At 46.5% G+C, this 17,481-nt stretch overlaps 1 protein-coding gene across 5 annotated transcripts in view; it reads right to left on the bottom strand.

Moving 5' to 3' along the window:
• Positions 1-17,481, bottom strand: part of PLD1 (phospholipase D1) — a 74,782-nt gene that overhangs the window by 34,615 nt on the left and 22,686 nt on the right. For all 5 annotated transcript variants that reach the window (XM_042041816.1, XM_042041815.1, XM_042041818.1 and 2 more), the window contains 6 exons: positions 9,533-9,718; positions 9,072-9,199; positions 8,629-8,774; positions 7,645-7,753; positions 6,162-6,227; positions 434-492 (listed from right to left, as the gene is read on the bottom strand). In XM_042041816.1, coding sequence (XP_041897750.1) covers positions 434-492; positions 6,162-6,227; positions 7,645-7,753; positions 8,629-8,774; positions 9,072-9,199; positions 9,533-9,686 — 662 coding nt within the window. In that variant the 5' untranslated portion in view covers positions 9,687-9,718. The remainder of the gene's footprint in view (positions 1-433; positions 493-6,161; positions 6,228-7,644; positions 7,754-8,628; positions 8,775-9,071; positions 9,200-9,532; positions 9,719-17,481) is intronic.

Raw genomic sequence — 17,481 nt, 5'->3', positions numbered from 1 at the left:
GTGCTTGCTGAACCCCCAGCCCTTATGCTTAGAGCTGGCTCCTGTCACCTCCAACTGTGCCCAAGTGTGCTATACCCTGAAATCTGGGTGAAGGGTAAAAATAACCCGCCCAGAAGAAAATAATGGAGTTTTAAGAAGCTCAAGGTCCTGGTTTATAGCGCAGGAAGCAGAAAATTAAATGGCTCAACAGGCTGCAGGGAGGGAAAGGCGGAAACCCCGTAAGCATTGTCTCGCAAAGCGGCCCAGTCTCAAAACCATTTCTCCAAATTGTAGCATTTCAGCCTGAACAGTAATAATTTTTCACATCTAGATGGCAAAATATTCCCCAGTCAGTTACTGCTGAAAAAGGAAAGCTATTAATTTTAACAGCATTTAGGTATAAAGCCATGCTCTTAGTGAATCATAACTCACAAAGACACAGCTCACAACTCACATGCCCTTTGGTCCCAGGTCGTGGATGAATGATAGCTGGCTTACTCCAACAAACTCCATCTGGGAAAGAGAAAGAGATTCCCCCATCCTTATAACTCTGAAATCTACAAAAGTTTTTGCTTCATCAAGGTGACTTGTCACAGAGACCTACAGAAGATCCTGAGCAGATGTTACCCAGCATCACTTAAGCATCCTCAAGAAGACCAAGGAGAGTAGTTTGGTTGAGTTTTCTGTTTGCTTATTTTAGATGTACTTTGGAGAACACATTTCAGGGCAATCAAGCTCCAATGTATCAGAGGGACTCCCTTGTATTCTCCCTCCTGGATTTTTGGCTGAAACAAGGACTCACATTTGAAACTGTTTGGGGGGTCTGTGCGATCTTGGCTGGCTGCCTGAATCCTCTCCTCCCTCCAGGGACCCTCACAGAATGACTGGAAAGGGAATGAGGACACATGCCCAGAGCTGGGCACACCCTCTGAGCCCCCTACCCCATGGAGACACCACATGAGGGTTCAGCCACACAATCCACGAGCATCCTCCAAGGCCACTGCAGCAGGTCAGTGCTGCACACACAGCACTGCCCTTCCGGTTCCAGGAACCAAAAATCCACAGGAAAGCCACAGTGGGGCAGGGAGGAGAGCAAATTCAAATCCCAAAGTCAAGGAACCTGCCTCCTTATGGTTTCTCCTGCTTCAGCAGGGGTTGCAGGGAACATAACAGCAAGCAAAGCCGGTGAGAAAGCTCAGCATGATTACATTCACCTCTAAAAATAGGACACTGGGCAATTTCGACCGAGCAGGCTTTTCTTGGCACAGCAGGACATTCCTGGCAGTCTGCTGGATATGAGCCCTGGGCCCCTTCAGCAGGGAGAAACACCCTGCCAGGGTGTCCTGTGCAGGCACAGCCCTGCGAAGGAGTCGCCTCACACAGCAGAACCTTGTCTGCACCCAGGCACTTCTAATTTATTGTCACATAAAGCTGTCCAAGTCCAGAAAGGTGCTCAGGGCAGGGAGAGGGCAGGTGTCACTGTCCCTTTGGCCAGCAAGCAAGCCAGAGGGAACCTCTAACAGCACATTTTGGCAATGAACCCTGCTGGGGCTGCAGTCCAGGGCTCAGCCCGTGCTCCTGATCGCAGCTGGGACAGGAGGCAGCCATGGTACCAGCTTCAGGATATGCCCACCCATACCCACAGCAACTCCAAGGAAAGGCTCTCTCTTCTCAAGGAAAGGGACACTGTCACCTGCTCTTTGGCAAACCAGCCTCAGGGCCCTCATCAGCAAAATCCAATTTTGCACAGGAATTACATGGGTGGACCCCTAAGTCTCAAAGACATTTTCAGACACCCAATATACCAAAAAGTACTAGTAAATTTGGGGTCAAAGTCTATCTTGCCATTATGATGAGGCTAGCACAAGCTCCCTTCCCAATACCATCATTTTTTTACAGAAAACAGCAGTAGGACCAAAGTTCCTTTCATCCTCTCATGCTCAGTTGCTCCTGGGACCTTCCCAAACTTCTCATATCACCTAAGGCCATGGAGAAGAAAAAAAGACACTATTGCTTCCCTCTGAGTATCTCAAGGACATAAAGTAACTTCTACTCAGCTGAGACAAATTTAATCTTTTGATTTTAGGATGATTTCAGCCTGTTTTCAGAAAGAGGTTAGAACCCGTCATTCCATGCTATTTTACTAACCATCTTGCTCTCTCTGTTCTCCCTACATGTTCTGGAAAAGCACCAGGTGTGTCCTACGAATGTTTCAGCTGTTTCTGCAGCAATGCTCAGAGCAGGGTGGGAAGCACCTGAAAAAATCCAGCTTACCCTACAAACCCTTATCAGAGGTCCCAAGCAAACTCTCAGGCCAGCTCTCTGCCTGGATCCCATTTTAACTTCTTCATGGCATTTCCCATCAGACAAATCAGAAACCCAGGCATCTCTCTCACAGTGGGCACACACACACACAAAGCATATAAATGTCAGAACCCTTTGAAAATGCTGGCTGGAACCAGAAAGCTGGCAGGAATTTGAGGAACACTGCATGCAGAGAAATAATTGTCCTCAAAGAAGCAAAAAGAAAAACCAAGAAGAAAAATTATTTGCAGAAACAGAACTACCACTACATAAAAGAGAAAGAAAGATTGTCTGGCAGCACAGCAACCTCTTCTTCAGCCAAGCAGTCTCTGCAACAGCAATGACAGGAGCCCATCCAACACGTTGATCAAGCATTGGTTCGTAAAAAAACCCCTTAAATAAATTCCTCCAGTTAGAAGGAAAATTCCTCAGCGTAGAGCAAAACATCTGATGGAATGATTTATTGTTGCAATTACTGCCACATTAGCTATTTTTACTGTCACAGTGCCCCTCATCCGAGGGGCTCATCATTCACAGAGAGACTGGGAGAGGCAGGCAGGGCAGCCAGGAGCTTTCATCTTCGTCACATCGGAATTCCTGCGCTGCCCAGCTGCCTCCCTGGGATCTGGCATCCCGCTCTGGTTTCACAGTGACCCGCAGCAGGATGTTTTTGGTATGAGATACGGGCCTAGAGAATGAAGCTTCAATGACATTGTTGTGGCAATGAAAAGAAAAATATAAAGGCGGACGGGAGTGATGGGCTGCAGGAGGACGGGCTATGGAAGGTGGAGAACCAGCTGCAAGGTGTTCAAACCATCCTGTCCTGCCAACAATGTGGAGCATGCATGATTTATGTAAGTAAAAATTTCAAAGAGCATCTGCATTTCAGAAAGGATTCAGCTTCTCCATGCTGTATTTTCCTATTTCTATTTTGACTCTTGTTCTTTATTTAGTGGGTTCAAAAACGCATCAGAAGCTGATTAGCACTGGTCACTAGCAATGAAGTGGAACTACACACGCTTCAGAATAATATTGTTCAGCACAATTTCTTACACAAAAAAAGCTTGCTTATACGAAATACAAATTTAAAAAAACCCTAAATGTGCTGCATTTCAACTGCAATAACTAAAAATACTGATGGGTCAGTTGGGACCTCCACAAAGGTCTGCAGATCCAAGGGCTACATCAGAGGCAAGCCAGTGGCCACTCTCACATCTCAGCTGTTCTTATATCGTGTTGCTTTCGCTCAAGATGAGGTTTTTACTCTCTCTTAAGTTCATGCAAAACATTACACGCATACATGTGCTTCAATCAAATCTTATTTTTCATTTTGCTTGGGCATCTTTCAAGTATGGGAACTCATACAGAAATAATGCAAAGGTCCAATTAATAAAATTTTTATACAGAATCCAATTAAGCCTCAGCATTTTGAGGCTGTATTTCTCCAATTTCCAGAAAAAAGTGGGAACAGTTAACACACTGAGATTCCCACAACATTCATTTTAACAGTAATTGTTTTGAAGGACTTCAGCCCAAAAGTACTATTAAAAAGGTTTTGGAAAGAAGAAGAAACAACATGGGATTTAATCACATAAATCACAGAACTAAAAAAATGAAATTATTGAATATAAAAAGCTAGCGGATGTACAGCCTCTACAATGTTATGTAGTCACTGTGGACCTGATCCTTAGCCCACCAGACACTTCAGGTCAGCAAAACCACAAGCTTCACTTGCAGGCTCGACTGTCTCAGTGCATGGCACATCTCCAGACAGTGTATAAAGCAGTTTGTTCTCACTGGCAAATAATAAATGAACCACAAATGAAAAACAAAAGAAGTAAAAAAGCAAATTCATTAAACTGTGCAGCTCAGATGTAAAAAACATCTCGGAGATGCTACTGACCCAAGCAGGTTCTTCACAATGACCAAAGGTTACACTCCAGGCAGGTCTCAGCTTGCCTTTGCAACTCCATGCCTGATTTAGCAGAGTTCCTGATTTTAAAAAAGTTCTCAGTGCATGGATTTGATGAGAGAAACACACAGGAGTCCAAATGTGCTCCAAGATTAAGACAGTTACAGCATTTGTCAGTATCCAGGCAAAAGACTTCTCACCCACAAGAAAAGCAAAGCCCTCATTTTGTTCTCAGGAGTTCCAGGGAAAGTGCCAAAAATCTTCACTTTAGTCTTGTCTGAGAATGGTGGGGGTTGTTTTGGTGTTGTATAAAGGAAGCACTTCCCTCCCTGTGCTTTCTTCCAGCACCGCCTGCAGGACCCGTGCCACCACCATGGCCAGCAAAGTCCTCCCTGAACACTTCTCTGTGGCCAAATCCAGTGAAAGCCAACAATAAACTGAGAATTTATGTGGAAAGAGACATCTGGCTCCGGGGGCTGGGGACAGAAGGGTGATTCAGCCCAGGAGGGGAGCACCCCACAGCTGCCTGGGCAAGGCAGGGCCGCCCGTCTCCTCCCCTGGCCCCCACCGTGCAGCTCGTCTCAAACCACAGCCTGGCCAAAGCATCACCCACGTTCTCATAGGAGCAGAAATGTTCCAAAATATTTGAAAAAGGCAACGCCTGCCTAAAAGTGACAAGATGGATCCACACTGTAAAATAACTCTCCCCCGCTCTGCATATGCTACTGATCAAAATTGCCAAGTTATCCCAATCTTGCTTCTAGAACAAAAGATGACTCTTTTCCGCATGCAGACTGACACAGCTCTTCACTGCACTGGAATTAAGCTCCACAGCCTGTCCCCTAAAGAAGCACTGTAAGGAATGCAGCTTCCTCAGCCTCAAACTGAAGATTTCTTGCCATCCAGAGCACAAGGGGCAAGCCCAATGGGCGCTTTGTCCCGTGGAACAAGCGGTGCTCAGCACTGAGCTCTGCAAGACAGCACACAGTTTTTATATACAACATCCAACTATGAGCTGCCCAACATCTCCACACAACTGAAATCCTGCAAAATAGAAGAATATCTAACAACAACAACAAAAGTGGAAGAGAACTGGCTGCTACAGAAACCCAGAGTTCAGTCTGTATTTTTGGCTTGTTTGAAAACCAGGTGTTCGCAGTTATCACTCTGTGCTCAGAAATGTCACTAAACTCAGCAGCTACTCAGTGCGTGCATCAGATTTTGCTGGTAATACAAAAGATGGAGTAACACAGTCATTATGCAGCCAAAAAAAGGGGAAATAAATTACCATCCCCAAGAGATGTCACAGCTGCGGCTGACAGGTGAGGGCTTCTGAAGAAACATTCGAGGAAGAATTTCAAAAGAAGTATTTTTGCTTAAAATAGGCCTGAAGCTTGATTTGACATCTGTCCTCATTTCAAAGAGCACTGAGTTGGGGAAATAAGCCAACTACCATCCCCTTTGGAACCGACAAAATACCCATTCACCTCTCGGTATCACACTCGCACAAACTCAATGTCACTGATGTCCAGTGGAACTGCACAGACTAGAAACCTGAGACAAAGAACAGAACCAGAACCCAGAACCACACACAAAGCCCAGACTGAAAGAGCAATTACAAATATGGCTTGGATTCAAATTTTTAAGTATTTAAAACTTTAACTTATCATCTTAAGCACTCTGCAGAATTAAACAGAAGTCCACTACATCATACATGTACAGCCAGCTGTCTGGACTGGACCAGCTTGAGGAGGTTATCACTGCATTATACCAGCAACCTCTAACATCGAGTCATTCCTTTGGTTTTAATCACAGTACATCTGTGTTGGAGAAATCAGCTAAGCCAATATGCTCACAAAACAGCTGTAAAATGTTTCTTGCAGAAGCTGCATGTCTTCTTCCAACAAATTCAGCATTTGTAAAGTGAATATTCTTTAGACATTTAAGCAAACTAATTTCTACTTACTGTTCCATGGTAGTTCCTGTACATCGGCATTTTCAGGATATTTGTCAAGTAGTCCTCCAGCTGTTTCTACAATTAAAATGTTGAAACTTTAGATAAGATGTGGAGGTTTTTCTTGAAAATTCCTGTAATCCAACTGTCTGGCATTAGGAAGCAATCAAGAAATCAGACCCACTTTTCAGTTTGAGTGGATAAATAAATACATTATTATGTGCTCACAGGATATCACAGCTCAGCACTATAAACAGTTTGGTCACAGGTTGTTTACTGTTCAGAGTTCTGTGTTTGTACCTTCCACCAACAGACCTGTTCTGTGGCAGAGTCACTTTGGAGGTCAACTTTCTTGACTGAGCCAAAGTTTCAGAACAATTTCAAATACCAAATCAGTCCCCATTGTTTCTGACCCACATGAATCAGCTTTGTGAGAAAACAGGCTCAGAGTCAACTGAGAGAGTCTGTTTAACCAAAACAAAAGGTTCATGGGGTGAGGAACACAGGGACCATGCTGTCCTGTCCCAAAGACACAGAGAGAGCAGTGGCTGGGCTTGTCCTCCCCAGCCAGCGTGGGAGAAGAGACTATTATGGGAGAAGTAATCTCTTCCCATCTTCATGGTAAAAGGAAAAAGAAAAAATTAAACTGTCTGGGCATGGGAAACTGGGCAGAGTCCTACCGGACACAAAGCAAACTGAAAGGAAACATGAGCTAAAAAAAAAAAAGCATCTATAAACCAGCTTTCTTCCTCTTTTAAACCCACATCTCTCTCCTGCAACTTCCCGCACATCAGAGAAGCCGTGAACAGCAAGGTTTCTGCATGGCACAGCTACAAGACACAATCCTTTAATCCTTTGGGCCTTGAAGCTCCAGTGGCACAAAGCCCAGGGAGGGAGGGAAGGAGCAGCAGAAAGAGAACAACAAGCACAGCCTGAACAAACATAGGGTTGTTAACTCGCAAACAGCAAAGCTGCAATGAAGAGGTAGGAAGACATCCACCCTCTCCATGGAAGGGCCCATCTGTTAACATCTGATGAAGTTACACAGAACACGTGTGCCTGGGCTAAAATTACCCACTGCAGCATCAATAGCCTGACTGTCATCTCCTCTTTCTGAGGGGGACAGCACTGAAATCTCTCAGATTTTGATGGCCACGGGGCTGCCTCCATCACGCAACTTGACTCTGCAAACTGCCTTGTCTATCTTTAAATCAGAGCAGGTGGGAGGAGGGGAACCACCACTCCCAGCATCATGGTGTTTCTCAGCTGCAGAGGAAAGCTTTGCCCACATGAACCCCAGGAGCAGCATCCTCATCCTGCACAGCAGAGAATTTGGCATTAAAGCTGGACTTGTCAAAGCCAAACTTTGTCAAGCAACATACTGCAACGGTAACAAACAAGGGTTTTGGTAAGTGTGTGGCTTTGCAAGCCACCTGCCTGGCTTCTCTGCACCTCAGAGCATCCCTCTGGCCCCCAGACTGAGGTGGGCACTCACCCTCCTGCTAGAGAAGTGCTCCTCCCGCACCGTGCTCTCTGCGGTGTGCGGCAGACTCGGCATCTGCCTCGGCTCCCCCCTTTTGATGGATTGTCTTCTCACCGTGTGACTGGAAGGAAAAGCACACCCCGACATCAAGTCTCAGTGCTGCAAGTGTGTGTATGCCTTGATATGTAACCCCTCTTCTGCAATGCCTTTATTTTTCCTATCCAAGATCTTAAAAACTGACAAGTGGGCAGGATAGACACAAAACCAAAAAACAAACCAGAAAAGAAGACAGTGTGGATTCATTTAAGAAGCTGGGGTGCTGCAACTAGCTCACAAACAAAAACACAGCACAGAAATATCAGTGCTTGATTTTTGAGGGCCTCAATTTTCCCTTGTAAGTAAACGGAGCCTACAACCTGTTTTTAGAGCATTATGTTCCTCCAGCCCTTAACCTCTCATAATTTTACCTTTCCTATCATATCCTAATGTTTGTCTATATCAGGAGGCTCTCACTGACCTACACCACTTCTCCTCCCACTTCTTTTCCCCTTCCTCTTACATTTCCAGCCATCCCAAGCACCAAGGCCAGCCTGGCTAGGGACCGCCCCACCTCCCACATCCTGCCCATGCTGTCAGAAAGCCACAAAACTCCAGTGATTTCCATTAGCATTATCATAACCCTTCCCCAAGTTCAAGGCAAATCCAGCTCAAAAGCTGATGGCCTGGGAGGCAAGTTTTCTGCATCAGCAGAGAGATGTTTGCATCACTTAGACTACAGCTGCTAAACACATAGATTAAATATTTTTATTATAGCTGCTAAATATTCATGGAGACTGAATTCTTCTGCCCTCTTCTCCTTACAGCAAAGTAAATGGGACCAAATAATAGTAGATTATAGTAATACAATAGTAAATGGGAAGCCAAATAGGTACAATATTAGAAGTAAAAAGATCACATCTCCCAAAGCCCACCACGGCCACAGGGACACACACTCACCTCCTGGTGGGGATAGGGATGCGTACAAAGGCTTTGTACCTCAGCAGCTCCCTGTGAAACTCCTGGAAGTGCTTGAACTTCCTTTTCACGTGCCAGACGAACTCTCCATGGGTCAGCTCGATGGTGTAAACATTGGGGCTTGGTACCTGCAGGGGAGAACATCACCACATGGGATGCAAGTTTTGAAATAAGCCATTTTCCTGCAGCTGCTCATCTAAAGAGCCTTTACTCAATTTTACTTAAGGATTATTCTGTCTCATGATTTCTTGTTCTTCTTTATTAGATTTTATAGATAGACAGATAACCTTCTCTCCTAAGCGTTTTCTGAGACACAGGCATTGCTGGTTCCTCAGCCCACAAACAAGCAAGCGCAAAATTAAGGCACAAACAGGATTTTAAATACAGTTCTACAGAAATCAAATGGAATTTCTGGAAGTTCTGACCTTCTTAGTGGAAGTAAAGCGTTCAACTTCCAACACACGCACTCGGACAGGACATCCCGTGAGGTACGTCTGCGTGCCCGGCTCCTTGAACCCATGGGTGTGGTAGATGGCAGAGAAGGGAATGCACACTGGAAGGACCACAAACCCCACAAAACTGTTAGCTCAACAGCCTTGTAACATGAGGGCATGAAAGCCAGCAGACAACAGCTATGGTTTAACACGGGAGCATTTATACAGCAGCATTAATTCCAGCAAAAGATAGCAGCTTTTATTAAAGAGAGCTCAAAGACAAGGTTACACAGAAGGGACCTGACTTGAGAAGCTCAAGTTTTAAGACCCTCCTGGTTCTAAATCAGGGTCAATGCTGGGCTTGGCAAAACCCCTGAGGCTGTACCCTACCTGCCAACAGATTGCTAAACCCGGGCAGGACATGGGATGAGAACACAAGGGTGTCAACTCACCAGAGCCTTTGGGGTCAGTGAGTATCTCCGCATCCACCTCCTCCCCCTCCACATGGAGCTCCCTGGTGTCCAGGCTCTCGATGATGTTGCTCATGTCTGCAGCGAGTTTCTTCAGCGTGGATGTGGCTCCATGGCTTTCTGCTCTCAGAGACATCTCAGGGGCCTGCGCTCAGGAGCCGTGGGGCACTGGGGAGAGATGGGGCAGGGCTGTCACCACCCTGTCTGTAAGACAGGGCTCAAGGAAACCACTGGCAATGCATGGACACATCTTTCTTCCATCCCTTTACCCACATTCATCCCAAATATCCCCATCCTACACTCCTAGTGCCAAATGTTCAGCCCTAAAGCTACAAACCATACCTTGCCTGGCTAAATCCCAGACTTAGTTCACCCAGCGCTGCGTTTCTCAGGTCAGGCTGCACAGAGGAAAAGCTCACTCAGAAAAACCTGTAGGCGTTTTTGCTATGTGTTCTTCCTTTGAGGGAACTTCTGATAGAAACTCCTGGCATTATTAAGATTTCCTCTATTTCTGTGCACCTTACACAACTGCCTGTGGTGTCTGCATGCCTCATGCTCTCCCACGGCTCCATCCTCTCAGCAGGCTCAAAAGTTACAGCTGTAAAGGTTCCTCTCCAGGGTCAGGAGCATCCTGATGCCCACAGAAAGCCTGGAAGCAACAAGGTAGACTCCACAGCTTCTGTGCTCATCCATCCAGCATCCCAGGTGGCTGCAGGAGACAAGCCCACTGTCCCTTTGCGACGGGGACACAGCCAGGGGGAAAGCTGCTGCCTGCTCGGAGCACTCAGGCAGTGGCACTTAGAGGTGTTTGGGCACTGGGGACTACAGCACTTCCCACCTTTATTCCCATCTATCCATGCCAGGAGCCTGAGTCATGAGAAAAATGGGGAAGGAAGAAGCAAAAAAAAAAAAAATAAGGAAACAAAAGTAAATCGATATATGAGGCATAGTCACTGACACTGACACAAGGCTTCCCTGCTTGTGAGTATTTGCAAACCCTCTTCCTCCTCCTCCCCTTCCTTCTCCAGGCTCTGCATCTCACCACAGGGCTGTGGAGCTGGCTGCTGGTCCTTGCACACAGCCAGGCTCCAGCTCCTGGGCATCTCCCTGGTGATGACAAAAAGTCCCTTCAGTCTTTGTCCTGCTCTGCAATAGATGTCACAGCTCGACAGCTACACTGAAAAAATAAGGACAGGACAAACTGGCAACATTTTACAGAGGCCAATACAAGGATGCCCATTTATACTTGTGGAAACCCTCACATTGTGTTAAAGAATGATTTTTCAAAAAAAGTGTGACATTTCTGATGTTAAGTTCTGCAAAGAACACTGTGCAATTATTCTTGAGTGAGCTCCACAGCAAGAGCTGGGTATGCCGTAACTTGGAAATAATTTAACATTTTAATAAATCATGTGTTTAGCTGCTTTTGAAAGGACATTCTCTATTATTGTTTCCTCTTGAAACAAGTCCATTATTTCATTACTACATAAGGCTGATACCATGTAAGCCCAAAAACATGCCAGAAGCAGCTGCCTTCAGAAAAAAAAAATCCATTTGCACACAGACTTGAATCAAGAAAAACTGGGTCAATCTCTTCTCTTATACCAAAGTAAATGCAGCACCAACAGCTTCATCTTGGGAGTGAGGGCTCCAAGGGCCATGGTGGCTCTGTCACCTTCCATCAGTGGCAGGGAATGCCACCAGAGCACAGAAGGCTTTAGGACCAGACCAGGGGATCACTGGGCCCCCAGGTCACTTCAAGAGATCTGCTTGAATAATTCAAACATAAAAACACATGTGGGTACCTCCTTTCCTAGTGATTCACTGAACTGTAGGGCAATGTCTCGGTTTCAGCTGGGACACAGTTAATTTTCTTCTTATTAGCTGGTACAGTGTTGTGTTTTGGATTAAGGACTAGAATAACACAGTAACATACTGATGTTTGAGTTGTTGCTAAGTACTGCTTCCTCTAATTCAAGGACTCCCTGGTCTCCCATGCTCTGATAGTGAGGAGGTGCACAAAAAGCTGTGGGGCAGCATGGCCAGGACAGCTGACCCAAACTGTCCAAAGGGCTATTCCACTCCACAGGACACCATACCCAGGATATCAGCTGGGGAAATTGGCTGGAAAGTGCCAACTGCTGCTGGGAGCTGGGCACTGGTCAGGGGGTGGTGAGCAATTACTGTGTGGTGCATCACTTGTTTCCATCAGTGTTACTCCCCTTTCATTACAATTATTACTATATTTTATTTTGTTTCAATTATCAAACTGTTCTCACCCCACTGATGTTACCCTATCCAGCCTGTGCAGCCTCTGTGCAGCAGGAATTTGGCACTGGCACTGCCCCACACCTCCCTCATCACCACTTAATGGAAAGCCAGTTCTCCTACTTGGAAGCTTTACACTTTTCCTATTCTAACAACATACTGCAGGGGATTTCAATTATTCAGAGACCATAAGGTACATTTTCATTTGTTTGGAGTGAAGTCATTCCACCTGGCTTTGGGTGTTTGATTTTCTCCCTGGAAAGCAGGCATACATAAAGAGCATTCCCAAGGGAGGCAATGCTACCAGGCTTTCCCAGATAACCCTGGGCATGGCAGGAAGGAGCCCAGAGCCTCACTCCGCACCAACACATAAAATAAAATCCTATTTCCCACTCAGCACTTCACACAAAGGATTTTTTTGTGCATTTCTAGCTGGAAAGAAAGCAGCATCTTGCTTTGTATTTCTGTCTGCATTCACATTTGGAAACAAAACAGATTTTTTTTTTTTTCTCTCCATCAGAAGATGCTTTTGCTTCATGGAAACTTAATGCCCTTTCCAAAAGGAGTTTTCCATGGTCAAAGAGAACACAAGCCCAAACACACTCTGGACATGCCATGCCAACAATTACACTTGAAGGAAACTAGCAGACAAATACCAGCATCAGCAGGGCTGGTGGAAGAGCAACAGAGAGGAGTCAACAGGGAGAGAGGATGCTCATCCTCCCTCCTCCTCCTCCTTTCCTCCCTGCCATGCCAGGTACAGCTGGGTTCTCTGTCAGATTAATTGACACAGTTGGTTAATGGATAAACAATTAACCAGTGTATGCAATGATTATTTGCAAGGGACCACAGCAAGGCTCCATAACTCAGGATTTTTTTTTTTAAAGCTAAAGCTGTTTTCACAGCTGGCACAGACAAATCCTGCAATAAAGAAGAATCCAAACTCAGATGGACCTGAGTCAGTCCCAGCAGCAAGATTCCCCCCATCAAGATTAGAGCCAAATTTTTGGGTGGAGAGGAGAAAACGTGACTTGCCTGTGGCCCTGCCAGCAGCCCCACGAGCCTGGGCAGTGGCCATGCTCCATCACAGCTGGCTGCTGCAGAGCCAGAGGACACAGGGCAAACCCAGCCCTGGGCAGGGAAGATGGCACTGGGGTCAGCTGGAAAGACAGGACATACCACATCCTTCTGAAAGCTTTGCCAAATTGCTTTACAGGGCTCTGCTCCATAAGAGCTACTTAACCTCTTGGCCAGAGTTTCCATGCGGACACTCTCTGCATTCCCATGGGCAAGCTGAGGAATGCCTGGGTTAATCTGCAACAGGCTGGGTGTAAACAGGCACCAAGCACGGATATCCAGGATTTAGCCACAAACCAGGCAGGCCACAGCAAGAAAGCCCTGCCTGTCCAGTGCCACTCACTGCTTGCACTGCTGATGGACCAGAGAAGGGAATTACAAACCTCTGATACTGCACTCAAGTGAACCCAGCAAATCGCAGGAGACTGCAAATAACAGGATGAAACTTATGAGAAACAAGTGCTGCATTTCAGTGTTCAGCTGTTGCCATTCAGGATAGAAAACAAGCAGCAGGTTTTTTAAAGGAAAAAACCCCAGCCAACCAAAAGAGAAAAACCAGGGTCTGAGTGAGTCAAGAACCGGCAATCCGAACAAAGGCAAAACCTGTGCCAAGATGCACAAACAGGACTATTGCCTTTGAACCAGGCAGGAAGAGATGGTGCAGAACACAGGAAGACTCAGACCTAAAGCATTTGACCTGTGAGAACAGTGTCAACACTGAGAGAAGGCAGAGAAACGTGACAGCAGACTGCAAGCCTGCAGAAGGCTGCTGTGAGCAGGGTGGACAAAGGAGAAGTGCTCTGAATTAGAATCACAGAATGGTGATTCAAGGTTGGAAGAGACCTTAAAGATCATCCAGTTCCAACCCCCTGACACAGGAAGGGACATCTTCCACTATCCCAGGTTGCTCCAAGCCCTGTCCAACCTGGCCTTGAACACTTCCAGGGATGGGGCATCCACAGCTTCTCCAGGCAACCAGTGCTTCACCACCCCCAAAGGGAAAAATTTGTTCCTAATATCTAATCTAAATCTATTCTCTTTCAGTTTAATTGCTTGTTTAAAGCAGAGACTAGGGAGAAAGCCCTATCTAATGGCAAAGGCACGGCACTGCCTGAGGAGGGGTTTGCAGACCCCCAGGGCTGGAGGAGGCAGGGGAACAGTTGCACCTTCAGCACCCACACCCCAAACCTGCTGCTGGGGCAGGAGCTGGTGTGGCAACCTGTGTTTGAACAGAGGGAAGGCGCTGCTCCAGCTTTATCCAGCTCAAAGTCTGCCTGGGCAAAAGCAGCAAGAAGGAAAACACAATGAAAAGACTCAGCAGTAAAGGAAAAACATGGTAAAGAATGAACAGACAAGGAAAAAAGGAGATGATCAAAAACGTAAAGAAGTAAAACACACACTACAAACCCCATAAAGATTGCTGACACTGCCTTTGTCCAACCCAGTTCTCGTATTAATTATTTCCTCTCCCAAGCACCACTTAAGGTCTCTGCCTCCCATTCCCAGGCTGTCCCCACAGCACATGGACCCCAAACCTCTTGAACTGGTAAAATATATACACAGGAAATAGTGACAGCATCAAGAGTCAGCCGAGATTTCAACTGCAGGGACAATGACTTAAAAATCAGAAATTAACTATATTAATCCCCAAGCCCTTGTGAATATACTGCAAACCTGCAGCTCCATCCTGCAACTTTGCAAGCCCAATATCTACTTGTTATTTGCCATTTTGGTTATGCTTTAACCCCAAGTTATTACTTCAGGGATCATATGACCATCTCAGCCTTCACTAAAGAAAATTTTTCTACTTGTTGCACAGGACAACAAAAGCACAGCTTTAAAGGCATGGAAACTGGAAGGCAGGAAATACATATTTTTGTAAATATTCATGAACAGTTCTGTGTTTTGAAGACACTCACGTCCTGATGTGAAAATGTATGCGGCTGGTAATAGCACAGATTACCTAAAACTTGGTCAGCCTGAGTTTATTCTGTATCATGGCAGATCTGAAACAAGCTCAGATAATCACAGCTCCTTAACGAGGTTTCGATGCTGACAAGCACCACACAGAGCTACGAAACCCAGAAAAACTTCATTTGGAGAAAGAGGAGAGCAGAGAAGCGAAAATACATCCAGGAAAAACAGACATTTCCTGCTAATGCCTCCCCAGGGTTTGACGCTCTGTATCAACTCCTGTCCCTACGGTGAGAAACACTAGAATCCCTGAAAATTATCTCATTCCTGTTCTCATGGCATCTCTCCCAGTACAGCGACCTTTTGGCAAGGGCTGTGACGAGTGACCTCTGTTCCCATACTTGGTTTTCTCCTGCAGACAGCAGTGCCCATGGTGGGACACACAAAAACCTCCCAGGCTGCCTGGAGCAGGACAGACAGGCTCAGGCCAAAACAGGGCAGTGAGATGGGGTTATTAAATAGAAAACAAACAAACAAACAATCAAAACAATGCCCAAAGAATCTGAGCCATGAATTCTCTCTCTCCTCCTGCTGCTGCCAGGAGCCTGGGTGCAATAGGGGCAACCAAGAGCCCAGATGAAATGCCAAGGAACTGCTATGCACGATACCCTCAACAGCTATTTGCTCTGTCTAGTGGTGATGAATCTTTTGCATGTAAATATTTCCTAATTCATCCCATTTCAAACCTAAAATTAGCTTTGGACCACTCTGTCATGGAGAAATAGCCTCAGGTGACAAGAGCCCTTTCTGAGGAGTTATTTGCCTCCCCCAGGAGGAGCTGGGCTTGTCAGCACCCCAGATTAATGCCCTGGCACACCTTCCTTCCCCCAGCCCTGAGCAGGAGTCAGCCCTCCACCTCAGCTAGGAAGTGCCCCTGTGCTCAGGATCCCTGCCAGCACCTGCAAAGAGCATCCTGCTTTTCCAGCCCAGGAAAAATCCCCACACTCACACAAAGTATAGACACACACTGATTTTATCTTTCCCCCCAATATTTAATCAAAAACCCAGGGCTCTTGTAGGTAGCATGTTACATTTCCTAACTATGAAATTAAAAGACAAAAGGGTTGAAAAATGCTCAGCAATGCCTTAACTCTGCTCTTCAGTTCAGTACATGGAAAACACTCAGCCAGAGGAGCCAGCAGCCAACAATGGCACATGCACACGCCTCCTGAAAATCTGCCCTTCTGGATGCTCATACTGCAGGGGCAGTGCAAAAGGATTAGGGTTTGTTTTTTAAAACACACAAAACAACCCTTGAGTAAGAACCAAAGCATTGCTCCCACCCTGGAAAGATCTGGAGCTGGAGAACTGAAATAAAAATTCAGATCAACAATAAACATGTTGAAACTTCATCCTGACCTAATTTACTTATCTTTAGCCAATCCTGATAAAACCAACATATTTTAAAACACTGTTTCCAAAACAATTATTCCCACAAAGTACCCACATTTAATAGCAATACCTCTAAAAGCAGAAACCAGTTAGCGCTTCCTGCACCACAGTTCCCTGGCTCTGCATTATTGATTTCCACAGTCCTTGCCACGTGAGGCTTATTGCCAAGCCACCAGCCTGCCCAGAGGAATAGCAAAGTCACAGGAATCCACATGACCTGTTTGCAACAGGGCATGAAATGCTTCAAGGCTGGCATGGCCTGGAAACAACAGGTTCATCCTTGGAAGTCCCTGCTGCACTATCCACACTGGGCAGAGCCCCTTCCGCCCCTGCAGCATCCATCCCACAGCACTCCTGCTAGAGAAAAGGGCACAGAAAAGCCACGCAGGTCAAGGGAAAGGACGAGGCAAGGCACTGGTGACTAACCACGGCTGCAGCCAGAAAACCCCTCCGTGCTGGTTTGTCCCCACACCCAGGCCCAGCCTAAGCGTCAGGCACCTCCCAAGGACTCATTTCGTTTGCTTTACAGAACAGTAAAGGGAAAACATAAACATCCTCGGATGGGCAGCGGCTGCTGATCTCATGCTGATGTACTGGTTGCTCTGGCTCCCACTCCCCCTGGAGCAGCACTCCAGGAGCACCATCCCTGCTCCCCGGGCTGCCACAGGAAGTGCAGCCTTCCCGGGAAGCCGATCATTAGGCATTTATTGGTAATTAACGCTGGCCCTACATATACTAATTCATCACCTTGCTTTGGATTCCTCAGGCATGGACAAGAGTGTTTAAGCACAGCACTCGCACCTCAGGCTGTGCATCCTCCAGAGATCACCACCAGCCCTCCACTCCCTGATGTGGTCACAGCACACATCCTCACGCCCTGCAGCCCTAAACCCAGGAGCACTGCACATAACACCCCAGGACAGGGGACGACCAGAGCCCCTGGGACCTGGTTACTCACCCCCAGAGATGCACTGTAGTAGCAGGCAGGCAAAAGGAACCAGGTGACAGCACCTTGGGGATCGGCTCCACCTCAGCATCCCCAAACCGCACAACTGAGATGCAACGGAGTGGTCACTCGAGTCCTGGGCTGATGGAAAAGAGAGGATGGGAAAACTGCCTGCTGCAAAAAGCATCAACAGCAGCAAGACCAAAGGATGCAGCACTTCTGGGTGCTGACAGAAACACAGAGCTTGGCACAAGACAGAGCCCACAAAAGCTTT

This window comes from Corvus kubaryi, unplaced genomic scaffold (genome assembly GCF_017639235.1).
Source record: "Corvus kubaryi isolate FWS band 111438036 unplaced genomic scaffold, C.kubaryi_AGA036_p1.0 37397, whole genome shotgun sequence".
Classification (NCBI taxonomy): domain Eukaryota; kingdom Metazoa; phylum Chordata; class Aves; order Passeriformes; family Corvidae; genus Corvus; species Corvus kubaryi.
The sequence above is the reverse complement of the archived record's forward strand: the minus strand, read 5'-3'. Positions and strand labels throughout refer to the sequence as shown.